The 19,327-nt window shown below is 36.3% G+C and overlaps 1 protein-coding gene across 8 annotated transcripts in view; it reads left to right on the top strand.

The window, feature by feature from the left end:
- The window catches only part of SENP1 (SUMO specific peptidase 1), a 77,337-nt gene that overhangs the window by 16,840 nt on the left and 41,170 nt on the right, over positions 1-19,327 (top strand). For all 8 annotated transcript variants that reach the window (XR_006204815.1, XR_006204817.1, XR_006204819.1 and 5 more), the window contains 8 exons: positions 698-869; positions 7,707-7,810; positions 7,893-8,179; positions 9,680-9,734; positions 14,041-14,079; positions 14,944-15,028; positions 15,264-15,419; positions 16,498-16,629. Coding sequence is in view for 2 of the 8 variants with exons in the window: in XM_042946355.1 (XP_042802289.1) it covers positions 698-869; positions 7,707-7,810; positions 7,893-8,179; positions 9,680-9,734; positions 14,041-14,079; positions 14,944-15,028; positions 15,264-15,419; positions 16,498-16,629 (1,030 nt within the window). In the remaining 6 variants the exon portion in view is untranslated. The remainder of the gene's footprint in view (positions 1-697; positions 870-7,706; positions 7,811-7,892; positions 8,180-9,679; positions 9,735-14,040; positions 14,080-14,943; positions 15,029-15,263; positions 15,420-16,497; positions 16,630-19,327) is intronic.

Here is a 19,327-nt window from a genome sequence, read left to right as displayed (position 1 = left end):
GGAGCCCTCTGTTGGCTTTTTAGGAAATTTTAAAATTCAGTTTAGATTTTTTTTTTTTTAACATTTATTCATTTTTGAGACAGAGCACAAGCAGGAGAGGGGCAGAGAGAGAGGGAGACACAGAATCCGAAGCACGTTCCAGGCTCTGAGCTGTCAGCACAGAGCCCGACGCAGGGCTCGAACTCACGAACTGTGAGATCATGACCTGAGCTGAAGTCAGGGGCTCAACCGACTGAGCCACCCAGGAGCCCCTAAAATTCAGTTTAAAAGCTTCTTTGAGAGGCTTTAGCTTTATCCATCTTTGCATAAATAATTCCCCACAAAGGGCTTGAGGGAGGAGGTTGCAGCAAGTAAATAGAAAGTGTAAGATACATAGACCCCAAGTTTACTGAAGAAGTCTGACCTGATATACTTTTTGTCATACTGCACAGGTCTTTGGTTCCTGACCAAAGGAACTATAAAGTTAAGAAATGCAATTTTAGATGTTTGGTAATTATGTAGTATGGTAATCTAGGACTTCTTAAGTTGCAGAACCTGGTGCAGCAACCCATGCATCATTTCTTGTATATGTCCCTCAAATGGTACATCCATTATTCTACCTGTTGGTGTTTTGTTTTTGGTATTTCTTGAAAGTGAAAATCACTAGGTTGGATTTTCTTGCTGTTTTTTTCTTATGAACTTTTTTTTTTTTTTTTAGTGGATTATCAAACACTTTTACAGGAAAGTCAAATCATCACTGCCATGTGTCTGCATACGAAAAATCTTTTCCTATTAAGCCTGTCCCAAGTCCATCTTGGAGTGGTTCATGTCGCCGAAACCTCTTGAGCCCCAAGAAAACTCAGAGGCGACATGTTAGTACAGCAGAAGAGGTAAGGAAAACCTGCGACAAACACTGCTAAAGGTTAGAATCTTTCCCTGTATTCAACCGTTTGTTCCTCTGATTCAGACATTTACTAACCATCTGTTCACTTAGTCCTTTCTCTGCTTTTTGTTTCTTAATTTAGATTTTAGGAGGACTTCATTATTTTTCTTATCATCTTCTCTATTCCTGTTGGGCAGCAGACTTACTTTTCAGTATTTTCTAAATGAGTTCTCATATATCAAACTATCTCTGGTTTTTTTTTGGGGGGGGCCCTTCCTCAACTCTTGTTTCATATGGCAAACTGTTAATCTTGCTGGGTTTGATGAAATACCTGCCTTTATTTCTTATTAGGACAATTTTCCCTTAGTGTAAGAAGAAAATCAAGAAGCCAGCTAAATAATTTACAACCCTTCATTGAGTAAGAAGATCTTTGAGATCATAGATGTTCCCCCCAAAAAAGATGTTTTGTTGACACTTTGGTTGTTATATGCATTCAGTAAGCCTAAAGGAGAAATTCAATTCTGTAAATATAATATAGCATATAGTTTATGTGGTAGGAAATGTGCTTGTACCTGTTAAGTTAAATACTATGCATCTAGTCAGCTTTGGACTGCTTGCTATTGAAGATACAAATAAATAACAATACCTTACATTTATATTGCATATAGAGTTTCCAGTATGCTTTCCACATGTATTACTATGTTGAATCATTTTAATCCTGTGAAATAGATAGAGATGATATGCACATTTTACATATTAAGGAGAGTAAAGGTGAGAGGTCACACAGTAAATAGCCAGCCTACAACCCAGGTCTTTTGGAGTCTAGTCTGGTATGCATTGTATTATACAACCCAGCGGTATGGCTCCAGCCCATTGGAGCTTACAGACTGGAGAGTCAAGAATATAGCACTATGTGCTAAATAACTAGATAATTTGTTAATGATGATTGTTTAAGTGGCAGAACTTGATTATTTGTGACATGGTTAGTAAAAATGCATTTTTTTTTGGTTTTAAGTTTGTATTGAATCTAAAATATTCAAGCAGAGGGTGGCAGAACTAGCAAGTCATATTTAGTAGGTAAAGGATAGATAAGAAACTGGCAGCAGTTGCCTTTGGTGATAAGAGCTGAGCAATAGTAGAGATTTATTTTTCACTTTTGTACTATTGAATTTAGCACCATGTATGTATTAGTTATTACATACATAAATCATATTTTTTTAATTACTGGGGCTGTGCTTCTGTTGGATCCTAGGCAGCCTATGGGGTACAGAGAGACTTGTGGGGGAGGAGACAGCAGCAGCATGGCAGCTGGATACTGGCCTCCCAACTCTCCCCTGCCCCATGTGGCTGCTGCTGAGATCACTAGGATCCTTAAGACTATGTGCGTTCATTGTAATCCCACTAGCTAACCAGTCCTTTGGACCACTCAGCCCCTCCTCCTTTCACCTCTGCCTTCAGCCTGAGGACTTGGGCCAGGTGAATAATTTTATCCTTCCAACCAACCCTCTAGGCCAATGTCCAGGGTGGGCCATTGGAGGACATGAAGGTGGAGTTTCTCTTCCTTCTACAGTGTCAAGAAGATGCCAAAGATTGAATTTATTCTGTGAAACGAGATGCAGAAAATTTTGCCTCATTTGTTTTTTAGGTCTGTATTCTGATATGAAAATCAAGTCACTTGTAGTACAGGAATATGGGATTGCTCATATAATACGAGTAAGATAAAATATTGGACCAAATTTTATTAAACTATGAACAGATTATTCAGATATTTAGTCTTGGATAGTACTAGATAATCTGGATTAAAATAAAATTCTTTTTCTTCCCTTGGGAATAAAGAATTTACTGATAGGAGCTTACAAACTGAAGGAAAAATTATTTTCCATGGAAATGTTGGGATCTCCAAGGGAGATACAGTTTCTTATGTTAAGGAAGGAAAATTAGATATTAATCTTATTGCTGGATTTATTTATCACCTTCAGGAATATAAAGTCATTTATAAAATTAACATGATGTTAACCACTGCATTGTTCAGCCTTACAATAGAAGTTTAAAAAGAATACATAAAGAAGAATTTGGAAATATGTAAGTGATGGCTAGACCACCACTTGGCTGAAGGCTGATTCAGGGATATCATTAAAGAATGGTACTAATAGGGTAACCACTAGCCATATGCACTACTTAAATTAATTCAGATTAAATTATAATTTATATATGTAATATAAATAAATAAATGTATAAATATAAATTAAAATTTACTTTCTCAGTCATACTAGCCACATTTCAAGTACTCATTAGCCACATATTGCTAGTGGCTGCCATACTGGACAGTGTAGAGTATTTCCATTTTAACTGAGAGTTCTGTTAACATTGTTTAGAGGAAATGAATTTCTGTTTGGGAAAGAGAAAATACTAGGGACAATAAAAATGTAAAATGTTAAAAACACATGTAGTTTCTTTTCACTGATATGTTGCTTCCAGACATCCTTCTCTGCAACATACTGAGCAACATTTTAAGATGTCGGGCTTTCTTAATAGACAGCACTGATGGTTTTATTCATAAGAAAACCCAAAACCTTTTACAATACTGGGTTTTTTTTAAGCTTTTTAAAAAGTGTTTATTTATTTTTTGAGAGAGAGAAGTGAAGGGGTAGAGAGAGAGGGAGATTGAATCCCAAGCAGGCTCTGTGCTTTCAGATGTGGGGCTCAAACCCACAAATCCTGAGATCATGACCTGAGCTGAAATCAAGAGTCAGATGCTTAACCGACTGAGCCACCCAGGCGCCCCTACAATTTTGTTATAACTAAGAATTTTGGACTTAAAAACAGAAGGTTGTTGAATTATGTACCTTTGATAGTTGAGGTTTATATAGTATAAAGCTTTTACTTTAAACAGAATCAAAATTGGAGTATTTATGAAGTTTTTTGAGTAATTTGTAACAAAAAGTTATACCAGTTTCCTACAATTTATTTTGTGTTCTCTGTTAAATTTTTATAATCTTACAGACAGTTCAGGTTTATGATGGAGCCTCTTACAGACGCATTTAAGTACAAGAATCTGGCACATATTTTAAAAATAGAATCCAACACCTTAATTACCTTTATACTGTTTGAAACTTTCCTTGGTCCTTTATTAGGTTTAACACATAACATTATCCAGCTTCTTTCATTTTAACATGTTACCAATTATTACTTCCTTTCATCTTAATTTAATAATTTGCTTACTCAGTAGAAATAGTTCAATAAGTAATATACAAAGAAGCATGTTTTCTTTTACTTTATTTGTAATACCAGATGCTCCAAAAAAGAATTGTGTTTGAAGTTTCAAATGACTTACCTTTTTGGATTTTCTTTTGGAAAAGTCAAATATTACATATATGTTCTTTTGAGAGTTGCATGGACTATCTTTTCTTTGCCTGAAATGGTTCTAAATAGAAGATAAATTCTTGTGACCTCTAAATTAACATTTAGAGGCTTAAAGAGACCTTAGATAATTGTTTGGAATATAGAACATCTATTCCTGCTCATTTTATGTTGTCTAATAACTGTGAGGTTGTTCAGGCTTAGAAGCTTTTCTTTGAAGATACATGTACTGGGGAAAATGATTTGTGGGTGAGTTATGTGTGTTTAATAGACTTTTAAAAATCAGTTCTTACATTAAACTGAGGGTTACTGGAGGGGTTATAGGAGGAGGGATGGGCTAAATGGGTAAGGGGCATTAAGGAATCTACTCCTGAAATCATTGTTTCACTATATGCTAACTAATTTGGATGTAAATTTTAAAAAATAAAAAATAAAAAAAAAAAGAATGAAGACTAATTAAAAAAAAATCAGTTCTTACATTGAATTAATCTAGGTGAGTCACTTAATGGCACTTTGTTTCTTCATGTTTTATTTATAAGGATAAAAACTTATTCCAAGAAACCATTTTGCTATGTGTTGGGAGGGAAGAGAGAAGCATTTTTAATTTTATAGGGTTGAAGTCAGTTTATGAAGGTTGAAGGGTACCACAAACAAAGATCTTTTCTATTTCACTGTTCTCAGTGTGCTCTTGAAGTCTTCATGGGATGGGGATGTTTCTTTACACCTTGGTGTGCAAAGTAACCTCTTACAACCAGTTTATCTGCTTTATTCTCCTTCCTATGATGTGATAATGCAGTCAAAGCTTTTTAAAATCTAGTTTAGTAAGGAGGTGGAAATGAACTAAAATGACTGGTTAATTAAGAGTTATGGGTGCCTGGGTGGCTCAGTTGGTAGAGTGTCCAAGTTTGGCACATTGGGCTCTGCACTGACAGTACGTAGCCTGCTTGAGATTCTCTCTCTCCCTCTCTCTCTGTCTCTCTCTCTGCCCCTCTTCACATGCATGTGCTCTCTCGCTCTCTCTCAAAATAAATAAACTTTAAAAATAATTTAGGGGCACCTGGGTGGCTCAGTCGGCAAAGCGTCCGACTTCAGCTCAGGTCATGATCTTGCCGTTTGTGAGTTCGAACCCCGCGTCAGGCTCTGGGCTGACAGCTCGGAGCCTGGAGCCTGCTTTGGATTCTGTGTCTCCTTCTCTCTCTGCCCCTCCCCCACTTGTGCTCTGTCTTTCTCTATCAAAAATAAATAAGTGTAAAAATAATTTTTTAAAAAAGTGTTAATTTCCATTACCCAGGTGGTATTATTCTTCTGATTTCCCTTCATGCCCTCCATTTTACCACTCCTGAAAACGTGTTAACCCCATTGTATTGTGGATTATGAATTCGGTTATTTGGTATAGTGGGAAAGTGGAGTCAAAATTTACATTGGGAGGTATTGAAAAATTTCAGTCATGAAAGTGCCACATAACACAGCTTTCCTGTGTATAGATCACTATGTAGTTGGTTGTCAATCTCTTACAACCTAAATAATTGTAATGATGCTTCATTCTTCAGACTGTCTACTTAAAGAACCTTTATGATAGCAAATTTAGGTTTTAATAAAAAAAGACATTTATTTTAATTACAGTTTTTAAATTTATCTCTCAGATGCTCATGGCCTCCCCAGTAGAATAGCTAAAAACTACAGATTTGGTAATTGATATTAATGTATACCTGTTAATGGTCTTTCTCTACATTATAATTTTTGTGCTGTCACTGAAGTGCCTGTCCAATACTGCAGACAGTCTCTTCACAAACACTAGAAAAGAGTATGTCATCATCTTAAATACAGTATTAATGTATAAAGGATAAAATAATGGAGTTTATTTTCTTCATATAGAAAATTGCAATTTGTTTTTCCTCCGGGTCTATTTTTCCACCAAATGCTCAACTAATTCTACTTATTGTCTTATTACCCATCTATTCAAATTTTCTCATTACTCATCTATTCAAATTTAAGGATAGCTCTTTTTCATATGGAGTATTTATTTACTCATGCCTCATAGTTCAAGGTGAATCTTGTTAGAACAGTAACATTATAGTGACAACGTAATTGAAATTTACTATGTAGGAAACAGTGATCAAGAAGAGAAAACTTAGTGTCTGTTTGCCTTTGCCTAGATAATTGCTTAATTCATTCTATTTTTAGCAAAATGCTTCTGTGCATATTGAAATGTCACAGTGCAGGATGCTGCTAGCCTTGCCACAAAGTATTAAAGTTATTTTTTGAAGATTGGTGGTTATATTAAACTGTGTATAAGATTTTTTTTAAGTACCAGAGTATATTATTTAGTGAATGCTTCCCATTGTTTCTCTGGATCAGCATAGAATAGATGCTTTACTATAGTTACAAGTCCTTATGTAATCTGGTTCTCTGCTGAGTGACCTCATTTCTTACTGCTCTTCTGATTCACGCTGACCTTACTTTTCCTTGAACACATCAGACACATACCTGTTTCAGGGCATTTGTATTTGCTATTCCTCTACCTGGAATAGTCTTTTATAAATTTTTATGACTTACCTCATCCCTTGATTTAGGTTTCTATTGAAATATCACCTTTTTAGAAGGGTCTTACCTGTTGCTGCTATTTCCCCTCCATCACTTTCTATTTCCTTGTCTTTATTTTTTCATTTTAATTTTCCATAATTTTTGATTAGTCTCGCTTGCCAGTCCCTTTAACTGTAATATAAACTCCACAAGGACAGAAATATTACTTTATTCAGTGCAGTATCTCTAGTGAGTGGTGCTTAGTAGGTATTCAAGTCAATACACGAGTGAATGAATATCATGGAGTATGTGCTTTTCCCTAAACTTATTATTGGGGTTTAGGAAAAAAGAGTAAATATTTGAGATAAAAACCATCTTTGGAAAATACTTACACTGTTAAAATTGGACAGGATAGAAAACAGCAAGGTATCCCACTCTGATCTTGACTATTCTAGTTGCTTCCTTGTGACTTTTTTAGTAGATGTCAGGAATCATGGGGTTTCTTGGAATCCTAATTGAGAAGTCCTCAAATGTTTTGTTTCTGGGACTGTCTCAGTTGACTCAAAAGTGATTGCCTATTGGCCTTCTGGTTTCATATCCTATAGTTTGTCAGGAATCATGGGGTTTCTTGGAATCCTAATTGAGAAGTCCTCAAATGTTTTGTTTCTGGGTCTGTCTCAGTTGACTCAAAAGTGATTGCCTATTGGCCTTCTGGTTTCATATCCTATAGTTTGTCTGCACTATTATTTACATATATGTCCCATAATTTTCCAAAATATAATATCTTGTATTTATTTCATTTAATTCCTGTTATAATTTTCTAGATATCCCTAATGATAATTCTTAATTATCTTGAAGGACTCTGCCTTAACTTTGGCAGAGCTTCTGGGAGTCTAGATGCTGCTTTGAGAAAAAAGTTGCCTTATTGGATGTTTAAAATTTCTTCTTTTTTTTTCTCTAGACAGTCCAAGAAGAAGAAAGAGAGATTTACAGACAGCTACTACAGATGGTTACAGGGAAACAGTTTTCTGTAGCCAAACCCACCACACATTTTCCTTTACACCTGTGAGTCACAGAAACATATATCAAATGAATTTAATTCTGTACTTTGTTATTTGATATTAAAACTATATTCTCCTCTTGCTAGGTCCCGATGTCTTAGTTCTAATAAGAATACTTTGAAAGACCCACTGTTTAAAAATGGAAGTTCTTGTGCAGCTCAGATTATTGGCTCTGATACTTCATCATCTGGATCTGCCAGCATTTTAACTACCCAGGAACAAGTGTCCCACAGTGTGTATTCCTTATCGTCTTATGCCCCAGATGTTGTTGCATTTGGATCCAAAGATTCTGATCGTCTCCATCAACCCCAACATCACCACTCTCTTCTACATCAGCCAGACAACTTACCAGCTTCAAATACACAATCGGAAGGTAACAATGGTTTCGTATATTTTCCATAATAATAACCAGTTAACTGTTTATGGGATCTATGGGAATTGCAAGGTTGTAATGTGCATGTAATTTAATTAACATATAAGATACTTTAAATATATATAATTCAGTTAGCCGTACCACAAATAAACTAAACCTATAAATAATTTACTTTTTTCTTACATGGAGATGCAAATGATTTCATATAATATTTTACTTAAAAGGATTAACCTCCTGAACAGCGTCTAGAGTCAGAGTATAATCATCCCAATTACTTCAATACTTTCTCTGTTTCTAGTACTTTGCGATGAACATTAAGTACTCTGAAGTTCTAAGTTTTGGAACATCAATTAAGTATTGAAGTAAAATTTCTTAACCAGGTAATACTTAGTAGAGAAACCTGCATAGTAGGTTTATGCATTTTAGAAGGGTCATCAGCAAATTTTGGAAACAAAAAGTTTTCTACTTAACTTTTAGCTAACCAAAATATCCAGACACTTAGCACTCCAGTTAATTAAGGTTTTCTATGATAATTTTCTTTGTTTGCTTAGTTTCCCCTTTCTTTAGGTGTGTGTTATATGTGTTTATGATAGTATGTATTTAGGTATATAACTTAAAACGAGTTTAAGGTTAAGTGATTAGACATTAGGGATCTTTTGATAGATCAGACTCTAAGGCTCTTTCCTCCTTCCTTAGGTTTTTTTTTTTTTTTTTTTTTAAGATATTTCTCACTTTCTTAAAATTTTCACTTGGGAATTAAAATTGTTAGTGGCATCACTATATAGCTATACATATTCATGAAAACCTTTATAAAATTTTGTGAGATGATTTACTGGGAACTACCATTAAAAAAAGCCTTTAACCTCAAAAACATAACATTGTATGACAAATGCTTAGCTACAACTAAACTGAAACGAATATGCTGTAGTACATTGAATGTTTCATTACTTTCCTTGTACCATTTAATAAATATCCTAAATGAGGTGTCAGTCATTTAGAAGGACATGATTCCTGCCTTTATCAATAACACAAAATAAATGATAGAATTTGTACTTTTTTAGACCCTGCTACTTCTGTAGCTTTTTCTCTTTCTGCCTCTGCCTCCCCCTCCCCCCTCTCCTCTTTCACCTTATTCAGTCTTATGGTAGTTCATGAACTAAAGACTTTTGAGAAGTTGTGGCTTATTCTTGTTCCCCAGGAACAGAAAGAAGCAGCATAGGAATCAAGTACAGCCCAGGAGTAGATGATGAAGGGCATATATACTTGTATTTTTGGAGCGACTTCTTTCTTTGTGAGGCAGGCTCTTCCCTAAGCCCTATTTCTGGCTCAGTGAAAGTGGACCTGCCTCCTTTTGTCTTCCATCTTACCTTTGTCCTTGTGCTGAATTTTTTATGAAAACAGAATACACTGAAGTATGGGAGCTTAAACTATAGACACCTGGAGTGTATAACTGGGTAGAATTTTTTAAATAATAATATGCTGTTGTGTTTCTTTTTTTAGGATCAGACTCTGTGATTTTACTCAAAGTGAAAGATTCCCAGACTGCAACTCCCAGGTAAACTATGGAAAAAAAGACATTCTTGATATATTGTTTTCTTTTCCCTCTCTTTAATCACAATTTCTTCACTAAGAGTTGCATAACATAAAAGTAAAACTGCCTCAATTCAGATTTCTCGCCTGTGTTATTTGAATTATTTCAATGACTTTTTAATTAGTTGTCTTCTTCCGTCCTCGTTGTTGTGCTTCATTCCATCTTCTGCCATATTCTCTAATCCATTCTTTGCCTGTTCTTTTCCATCTTCCATTCTATATCCAGAGTGGTCTTTCTACAATGCATATCTGATCATTCATTAAACTCCCTCAGGAGTGGCTATCAGACATAAAATCATGCCCAAACTCCTTAGTATGGTATACAAAGCATTTCCTCCACATGCCTTACTTCCTATCACACATTCTTTCCTTTAACAAGTACGAATTGATAACCTACTGTGTGCTGTGTCCTAATATAGACATTGGGGATAATAGCAGTGACCAAAATGAAATCCCTGCACTCAAGGGGCTTACATTCTAGTTGTAAGGGGTGTAAAGAAAGAGGTGGGGGACAAATTATGAACAAATAAATAAATGTGTATGTCTGATAGTGATAAATGCTGTGAAGAAAAATAAAGCAGGGCAATATATAGACTGGGGTTAGGGGGGCACTGTTTATTTGGGCGGTCATGGCAAGGCTGAGAAATGACATTTGAAGAGAGACATGACAGAGGTGAGAGAAGGAGCCATATGGGAAGATGGGAGTCTTTCATGTGTTAATTACACACACATTAGTAGTGTGTGATATGTGCTTTCTTACCTGCATAGTCATTGTTCCATCTGCCTTGTATGTAACCCTACCTCAACTTGTCTATCTAAAGAAGCAGGAGTCTCTTTCTTAGCTTTTAAGTCTCAATTCAAGTCTAATTTTCTATATGATACTTGACTTCTATATGGAACTTCTTGCTCTGTAATTCAGTAGGTTACTACTTAGATTGCAGTTTCTTTGCCATTAGCAGTTCAGTTGCTGGAATGAAAATAGTATCCATTTTCCATTGAGAAAATTAGGAATAACGATGTTTCTTTCTCATCTCAGTTTCTGTACTTCTTTGCAACTCTCCTGTGTGTCCTGAATTTTAGATATTTTTAAAAAATTCTGTTATAATTTCTCAAGGAGACTTTACAGTTTGGATTCCTTATTCTTTATGTGTGGGTTTTGTTTTATTTTGTTTTGTTTTTATTTTGAGTCAGACCTGGGTTCTGATCTTGTCCAGGCATCACATCACATAACTTTAGACAAGTTACTGTTCTAAACCTAGTTTCCTTATCAATAAAAATGCCAGTGTTAATACGTTACGGTTTATTGAATTGCTGTGAAGGTTAACATACAGAAAAATACTTACAATGAAAGTGTTTCAGGGTGCCTCAGTTAGTTGAGTGTCCAGCTCTTGATTTCAGCCCAGGTCATGATCCCAGGACTGTGATATTGTGCCCTGTATCCAGCTCCTCACTGATACGGAGCCTGCTTGAGATTCATATTCTCTCCCTCTCTCCCTCTCTCCCTCTCTCCCTCTCTGCCTCTCTCCCTCTCTCCCTCCCTCCCTCTCTGCCTCTCTCCCTCCCTCCCTCTCTGCCTCTCTCCCTCCCTCCCTCCCTCCCTCCCTCCCTCCCCCCTCCCTCTCCCCCTCCCTCCCCCCCCTCCCTCTCCCCCTCCCTCCCCCCCCTCCCTCTCCCTCTCCCTCTCCCCCTCTTTCCCCCTCTCTCACCCCCACCCCCTTCCCTGCTTGCTCACTTGCTCTCTCAAATAAAATAAAAGTCGTTTAATGCGTAGTACACAAAAGTAGGTATTCTTTATTGGGAAAAAGTCGATCTCATGTAGAGAATGCTTTTAATTCTTCAGTAGTTCTTTACTCTGTGTGCCTTTCCTTTATGGAGGATTTCTATTAGTGATGCCTGAAGAATGAGAGGGAGGGAGAAATGATCTGTTGGATAAGGCCGATTGAATAATGCTGTTTATTGTAGTTGGAGCCCGCTTTCCCAAGTCTTGGCCAATGGGCTCTTTATTCTTAATCTCCCACCACTGCCTGTCCATTAAATTCTAGCAGTGAAGATCTGCCCTTATTTCCTAGAATATAGCATGCTGTTTCCTGTTTTTGTGCCATTGTACATGCTGATCCTAACCCCTGGAATTTCCTCTCTTTCCTTGTCCACTTGTTAATCTCGTTTTGCTTTTCAAAATCTGACTCAGGTGTTATTTTTTTCTCAGGACATTACTCTGACTTCTCCAGATAGTATTAGTCTTTTCCTCTGGTACTTTTATCCCTATATCTTATTTATTACTAATACTTTTGCATTTATCATCTAGTGTGGATCATAATGCCTGGCACATGATGGATACTTAGTAAATAAATCTTTGTTAAACAAATGAATTTCCTAGAAATCCTAAAAGGCTCTCTTGCATAGCCCAAGAACTCATCATCTTCATGTTGGTTTAAGGCTTTGGTTTATTGAAAGGTATGTTACAATAGTAGAAATCACAGTCTTTGGAATTGGACACAGTTTCTAATCCTGACTCTTCCAAGACAGATGATCCTTCTGAACTTCCCATTTCCTCTTCTATACACATGAGTAATAATTCCTTATTCTGTATTGACGTTTAACTAAAAGAGAATTATCATGAGGCTTAACTAATATAAAACAGCTAGAGCAGAACTTCACACAGAGTACTAAGTAGGTGCTCATAAGTAGTTGTAGTTATTTTTACTGTATGCTTCAATCATAATGAGAAATAATATATAATCTCTTTGAAAAGCAAGAAGATTTTGTTTTTTCCCCCTGCATTTTACTTTCCTAATCCATCAAATACCTACGTCCACTGAAGAGAAATACTTTTCCCTTACGTTATTCACGTATTCAATAAACACTGAGTACTTGCTGTGTGCCAGGCACAATTCTTGGTGCAGAGGATACAGGAGTAAATAGAAAAAACAAAAATTCCTATCCTCATTAAGCTTATGTTCTAATAAAGGAAGCAGACAAATTTCAATAGCAAGATCTACTACTATGAAATTCTGGGCAATTCCTGTCACTTTATGTTGTGCAGTCAATGTGTTTTCATGTTCATTTGTTTTTAGTATCACACACTAAGCCCCTCACAGTGCTGCCACTGATCTTTGTGGCTTTCTATCTTGGTTGTTACATCAGTATCCACTGTGCCAAAGGCATAGGCCGCTTCTCCTATGTTTTCCCCTTATTAACCTCAGTGACAGTGGGGAGGCAGTAGAACAGCATATTCATTGCCAAACCCTAGCCTAAGGATGGTTGGGAATACTAATTCTCAAAAGGTAGTCTGGGGAGCAAGGGATACCTTCTGAGTCCTTGTTCTTGCCTTCACTAGGACAGACTGTAGCAATTCAAGAACTGAAAGGGATTCTAACCTCCATGTTTTACAAATTTGAAGCTAAGGACCATGGAAATGAAGTGACTTGTTCAAAGTCACACAGTGAATCCGGGTCCACTCCAGGAGATCCAGGTCTCTTAACTCCCAATTTCATGCTCTGTGCACTTCTTCTACTTGTATCTGAAAGTTTTTTTTGGAAAAGTGTTCACTCTTCTGTTTGTTTCTGTGAGAGATCACAGTTAGGGATTGGCAAGGAGATGAGGATGTGTGAGAAGAGCAAGGGGCTCTGGAAGAGGGACATGCCTGTGACTATGCTAACTAAGCATTATTCATTTGGGTTGTCAGCAAGAGCCGTGTGGAATAGAATTGGTCTCTCATCTTTGGAGTGGAGCTGTATATTGCTAATTCTCCACTTTGGTTCATTGGCTAACTAACCATCTGATACAGACTATTCTGTCGGTGGGGATTTTCAGTATCCATTATGACTTGGTTGAATATATTTTGATTCAAGTAGACTGACAGGAAGAAGTCCAAGATCCCATAAGGTTTGACTAAATCATTAATAAATCTGTCAATCTATACCATTTTGGAAGAGTAACGTTCTAGCTTAATATATTATCTTGACAAGTGATGTACTCTTTCCCGTTGGGTTGGTCTCATAAGGAGCATGGTGCAAGTAAGGACCTGTGTTACAGTTAATTTCTCTGCTGAACTTTGGGCCACCTTTTTAACTACTATGTATGTGAGTGACTCATAGCTGTATTCCTTTAGTTCCCAGTTACAATTGTTTTATGTAATTTATGACCTTTGCTTTGTTGTATACATATAAAGCATTCTTTTAAATTATTTCAATGACTGATTTTCTTGGTGAAAATATTTGAATTTTCTTATGAGCCTCCTGTTCATTTGCCATTTTTTTTCCCCACCATAGTCCTGCATTTTTCCAGGCAGAGCTGTGGATCAAAGAATTGTAAGTTATTGTTTTTGGTATCATTTTTCTTTCTCAGTCTCTTCCTTCTCAGAAGAAGTCAATTAGCCAATCACCCTACCTATTTTTAGTCAGTAAAAATTCCCTATTTATATCTATTTATAAAACAGCTTTTAAGTTGTTGGGTTTTTAAAATTCTCTTGGGGTTGGGGCATTTCTATGCTCAGGTTTATTAAATATATAACAATTGCTGAAGCTAAATTGAATTGGAAAACTATTTCGATATTAAGTATTACATGGAAAGGAAAATAAGTGCCCTTATTTTTACATTGGTAGAACTAATTTATTGAATAATTCACATTTCTGGAGTTTGAAAAATCACTAAAAGTTTTTAGTTTCCAGTTTTAATAACTCTAAGGTATTCAGATCCCTGGACTTGTTCACTGTTTTTAGAGAAAAAAATAAATCCATATTTTTTCTTTTGGATCATAAGTACAGTATTTGAATTAAAACCTCAATAGTATCTTGTATTATTTGCTCCTTTGGGATTCAATCACATTTTTGGATTTCTAGAATGAAGCTTCAGTCTCTCCATAATCTTAGAGATTATGTTAATCTCTAAATTTTAATGTTAAAAAAAAAGTACTACACATTTACACATAGCCACAAATATCACCTGTTCACATTTAGCAACAAACTAATAATTTCATCATTTGATTAAAAATAGTATGATAATTTCAATAACACCATGTGGTTTCACTCTGTCTTAAATAGCGATAAGGTTAGTGTAGGCACTTTAGACTTTCTATATGGAGGTTTTATGTTTAGTGCTCATTGTGCATCAGTAACATGCATGATGCTAAGACAGTGGTCTGCATTTGTGTCACATTCCTTTTCATTTCCTAGAACTAGTGTTTATGATTCTCGAGCACGGGAGAGATTGCGCCAGATTGAAGAGCAGAAAGCACTAGCATTGCAGCTTCAAAACCAGGTAAAAAACAAAATTGGGGATAAGATTGTAAATAAATAGCACATCCAAGTTGCAACTAATTTAGAAGATTACCTGGATTTGGGATCAAAGTTGTAATTGCGAGCTGCTATGATAGCATAGCACTTATATTGTGTGATTAGTCTATGTGCTTGGTCTCTCCAGATGGTTCTACTCAATGTATGTAGACAAATAGTAGTTTTATTTATCCCACTTATTCTAAAGTTCTGTTTTGCAGAGACTGCAGGAACAGGAACATTCAGTACATGATTCAGTAGAACTGCATCTTCGTGTACCTCTTGAAAAGGAGATCCCTGTCACGATCACCCAAGAAACAGAAAAGAAAGGTCATAAATTAACTGATAGTGAAGATGAATTTCCTGAAATCACAGAGGTAAATTACGTACTATGGATTCTTGTGCTAACAAGCGTGTTTAGAAAAGATACTTAGAATGAATTTCAAACATAGAAATAATAGAATACCTGGCATTTAAAGTATCCATTGTATTGCATACTCCCGCTTTCATTTGTATTACTAATCTTGGCTTTATTTTTAAAGGATTATTGAAAATTGAAGAAAGAATTGTGAGTGGTTTTTCATGACTTCAGTGAAAAAACATTTAATAAATTTGTGTTTTATGTACATTTTTACTTTTAATGTATATGTACGGTAGTTTGACATCAGATAGTAAGTTGAGGCTTACTATTTTTTTAAGTAATAAAAAATCAGTTAAATATATTAAAGTCTGTACACTTTTTTAATATTTATTTTTGAGAGTGCATGTGTGCATGCACAAGCTTGGGAGGGTCAGAGATAGATGGAGACAGAGGATCTGAAGTGGGCTTTGTGCTGACAGCAGAGAACCCAATGCAAGACTCAGACTCACAAACCGTGAGATCATTACTAAGGCTAGGTTGGATGCTTAACTGACTGAGCCACCCAGGCACCCCAAAGTCTTTGTACATTTTAAGATAATCTGTTCCTTGACTCATTCTTCTGTTTGAAAAACTATCATATAGTTAGTAAGTATAACACATGTATTATAGTGTGCTGGATTCCATAATTTACATTTTAAAAACCCAAATTTTTCTAGAAAAATGTCTGAAACACACTACCTGTATCCCCTGCTACCTTTTGGGAAAGAGTCTATTTGTTAAGAAATTGTGTGGGCCAAAGATATGAAGTATAATTAGGTCTTCTTGTAGACTTAGAAAATTTGATAGCAGAAGGTTATTTCAGACTTTAGGAATAAAAGGAAGAAAGGTCTGAAATGTTGTGCTGCAATGAGAAGGGGGGACAGGATGGAATGAAAGGAGATAACCCAGGAGATTACTGGAAAGAACAGAAACCAAAATGTTAGAAGTGAACAGTTGATTACTGATATAGTCTGGGGGTTATATGGGGTTTGGTGAGAGATCTAGTGTGTCTATAGCCATGTACACTTCATCTCTGGTACCTCTTGGTTCCCTAGGAAATGGAGAAGGAAATAAAAAATGTATTTCGTAATGGGAACCAAGATGAAGTTCTGAGTGAAGCATTCCGCTTGACCATTACACGCAAAGATATTCAAACTCTGAACCATCTGAACTGGCTCAATGATGAGGTAATCTCGCACCTGTTTTTATATTCAAATAGTAAGCATTAAGTGGAAACTAAGTCAAGGTGTTACCTCACTGTTTCTTGAAATGTGGTCCTCAGATGACCTGTGTAGAATCAGCTCTCTTAGGGTTTCTCCATTCTCCTGAATAAGTATGAGACAGTGTGGTGGAGATACTCATTTTAAGCAAATACCCCAGTTTATTTTTTATGTACCTTCAAGTCTGAGAACTGCTGATTTACCATTTTATGTTTAGACAGTTTAGACACTGAGGGAAAGGACATTCATTCTCGCTCTCTTTAAGGCACCTACCCAGTAGTTCATCTATCGAGCAAATATTTAATAGTGGACTGTGTTGTAGCATGAAGGAGTTCTTTGGGATTTCCATTAGGGATTCCATTTCTACTTCCTTTTTTATCTCTACTTGTTCTAGATCACTTAGGATATGAGAGATAAGCTTTCTCAAGTAGCCTACATTTATAAGTAGCCTACATTTATTACATATATGATATATATATTTTGGAAGTGCTTATTTTTGAGAGTGAGAGTGCGCATGTGTGTGCAAGTGGGAGAGGGGCAGAAGGAGAGGTACACAGAGGAACTGAAGCAGGCTCTGTGCTGACAAAAGAGAGCCCAATGCCAGGCTCAAACTCACAAACCGTGAGATCATGACCTGAGCCAAAGTTGGATGCTTAACTGACTGAGCCACCCAGACACCCCCGTGATGTTTTTTAAACTGACATTGAAAAAGCTGTATTAAATATTTGATGTACTGGGTTGAAAGAAAGGAAAGAAAGCTATGGCTCTCAGCTTCTGCTAATAATTTTAAGTAGATTAATTATACTACAGTCTTTAAACAATCTTAAACTTGTAGGAGCCTATTTTATTTCAGAGCGATATTTTCGTGGCAAAAGAAGAGAACTGGGTTGGGTTTTTTCCCTGAGTACCTTCTTCCTTTCTTAGGCCCAGAAGAAACATCCTTGCCTGATATATTGAGTATACTCAAAACTTCACAGCTGTGGGAGATTTTTAGAAACTCAGTATAGTATGCACTAGCTATTCTAGATACCTAAAGTTTTGTCTTGTATGCTTACAGTCTTCCAAATAATAATATTGGCTAACATCTTTTGAGCATTTACCTCATGCCAGGCACTATTATTGTAAGTGTTTTATGTGTTCTATTCATATAACAGTCGCCACAAACCTTGGAGAGGTATATACTGTAGTTTAACTGTCTCTGTTTTATAGATGAAGAAACAAAGCCTGGAAAGATTAAGAAACTTCTAAAGTTATATGGCTAGTAAGTAGCAGAGCCAGGATTTAGACCCAAGCGTTGGGTCTTATCTGTTATACTATACTGCCTCAAAATCTTAAATTGGATCCTGTCTTAGGATTAGATGTATTGAATGTGAGAGCCATATGCCATGCCCAGCATGTTGATTTTCTTTAGGGCCAGCTGGACTAGCCCCATTCTTTTTGCCAAAGGTCAGTTTCTAAAATACAAATTTCAGAAGTTCATCACTCCCTGAATAAATCTTTGAACAAAAGTGTTAAGGAATATATGGTTTGATATTGTCTTGCTTTAGGGGAAACCACCCTTGCTCAGAATAGTGATACTAGAACATTGGATCAAATAACAGAAAGAAAAAAAAAAAAAGAGTTCACCAAATCAAAGGGCAAAATAGAAATCAAGGACAGTCAAAAGTATCCACCAATTAAATGTTTTTGATTTTAAGACATTAATCTGTGGTTTCTTGCCATTTTTTGCCTACTACTGCTAAATGGGAAGGGGTCAGTTATTCTATTTGGCTTGTAGCTCATTTGTTGTAAATTACGCAAAACCTCCTAGAGGGCAGCAATGAGTGGGATATGAGCTGAGTCCTTGCTATTTACTGTGGCAGTTACCTCAGTGAGATAGATACCTTACAGAAGCGGCATTCATCAGGACATATTTTCCATTCCCTCGGCCCATCAAAGGTTTGGTTTCTAGCAAGCAAAGTTAATGGAAATTACATTATGTAGGAGAGTCGAGGAGAAGGAGAGATTCCTTGTCTACTTTATCTCTACTATACCTACCCATAACTTGTGTAGGGAGTGCTTGCTAGAATTATGTTAACCTTGAAAGCAGGTACCAGTTCACATGTCTGTGATGATGATAACTATTTTGTTTTTATTTATTTATTTTATTTATTTTTTTTTTTTTTAATTTTTTTTTTCAACGTTTTTTATTTATTTTTGGGACAGAGAGAGACAGAGCATGAACGGGGGAGGGTCAGAGAGAGAGGGAGACACAGAATCAGAAACAGGCTCCAGGCTCCGAGCCATCAGCCCAGAGCCTGACGCGGGGCTTGAACTCACGGACCGCGAGATCGTGACCTGGCTGAAGTCGGACGCTTAACCGACTGCGCCACCCAGGCGCCCCGATGATAACTATTTTGAAATGCACCATTGTCAAAGTACTGTATTTTTCAGGCTTTTAAGGTTACTGTTCTTGAGAAGTTAACATTCTGATGAGGAAATAGTAGATATCCTTAAGTATTCATGTTCATTTAAAAATAAGTTATTCTGTTTCTCAGTTGTGAGTTCTCAGTTTTCTTTTGCAAGTAATTTGTCCTCTCTCCAATCCTATTCTTCCCTCAAATATATATTTTCATTATAACCATTTCTCTTCTTTCTGTATTTCCTATCACTTTTATAGGCTACT

Source organism: Panthera leo, chromosome B4 (assembly GCF_018350215.1).
Source record: "Panthera leo isolate Ple1 chromosome B4, P.leo_Ple1_pat1.1, whole genome shotgun sequence".
Classification (NCBI taxonomy): domain Eukaryota; kingdom Metazoa; phylum Chordata; class Mammalia; order Carnivora; family Felidae; genus Panthera; species Panthera leo.
Note: the sequence above shows the minus strand (reverse complement) of the source record. Positions and strands in the feature narration are given on the sequence as shown.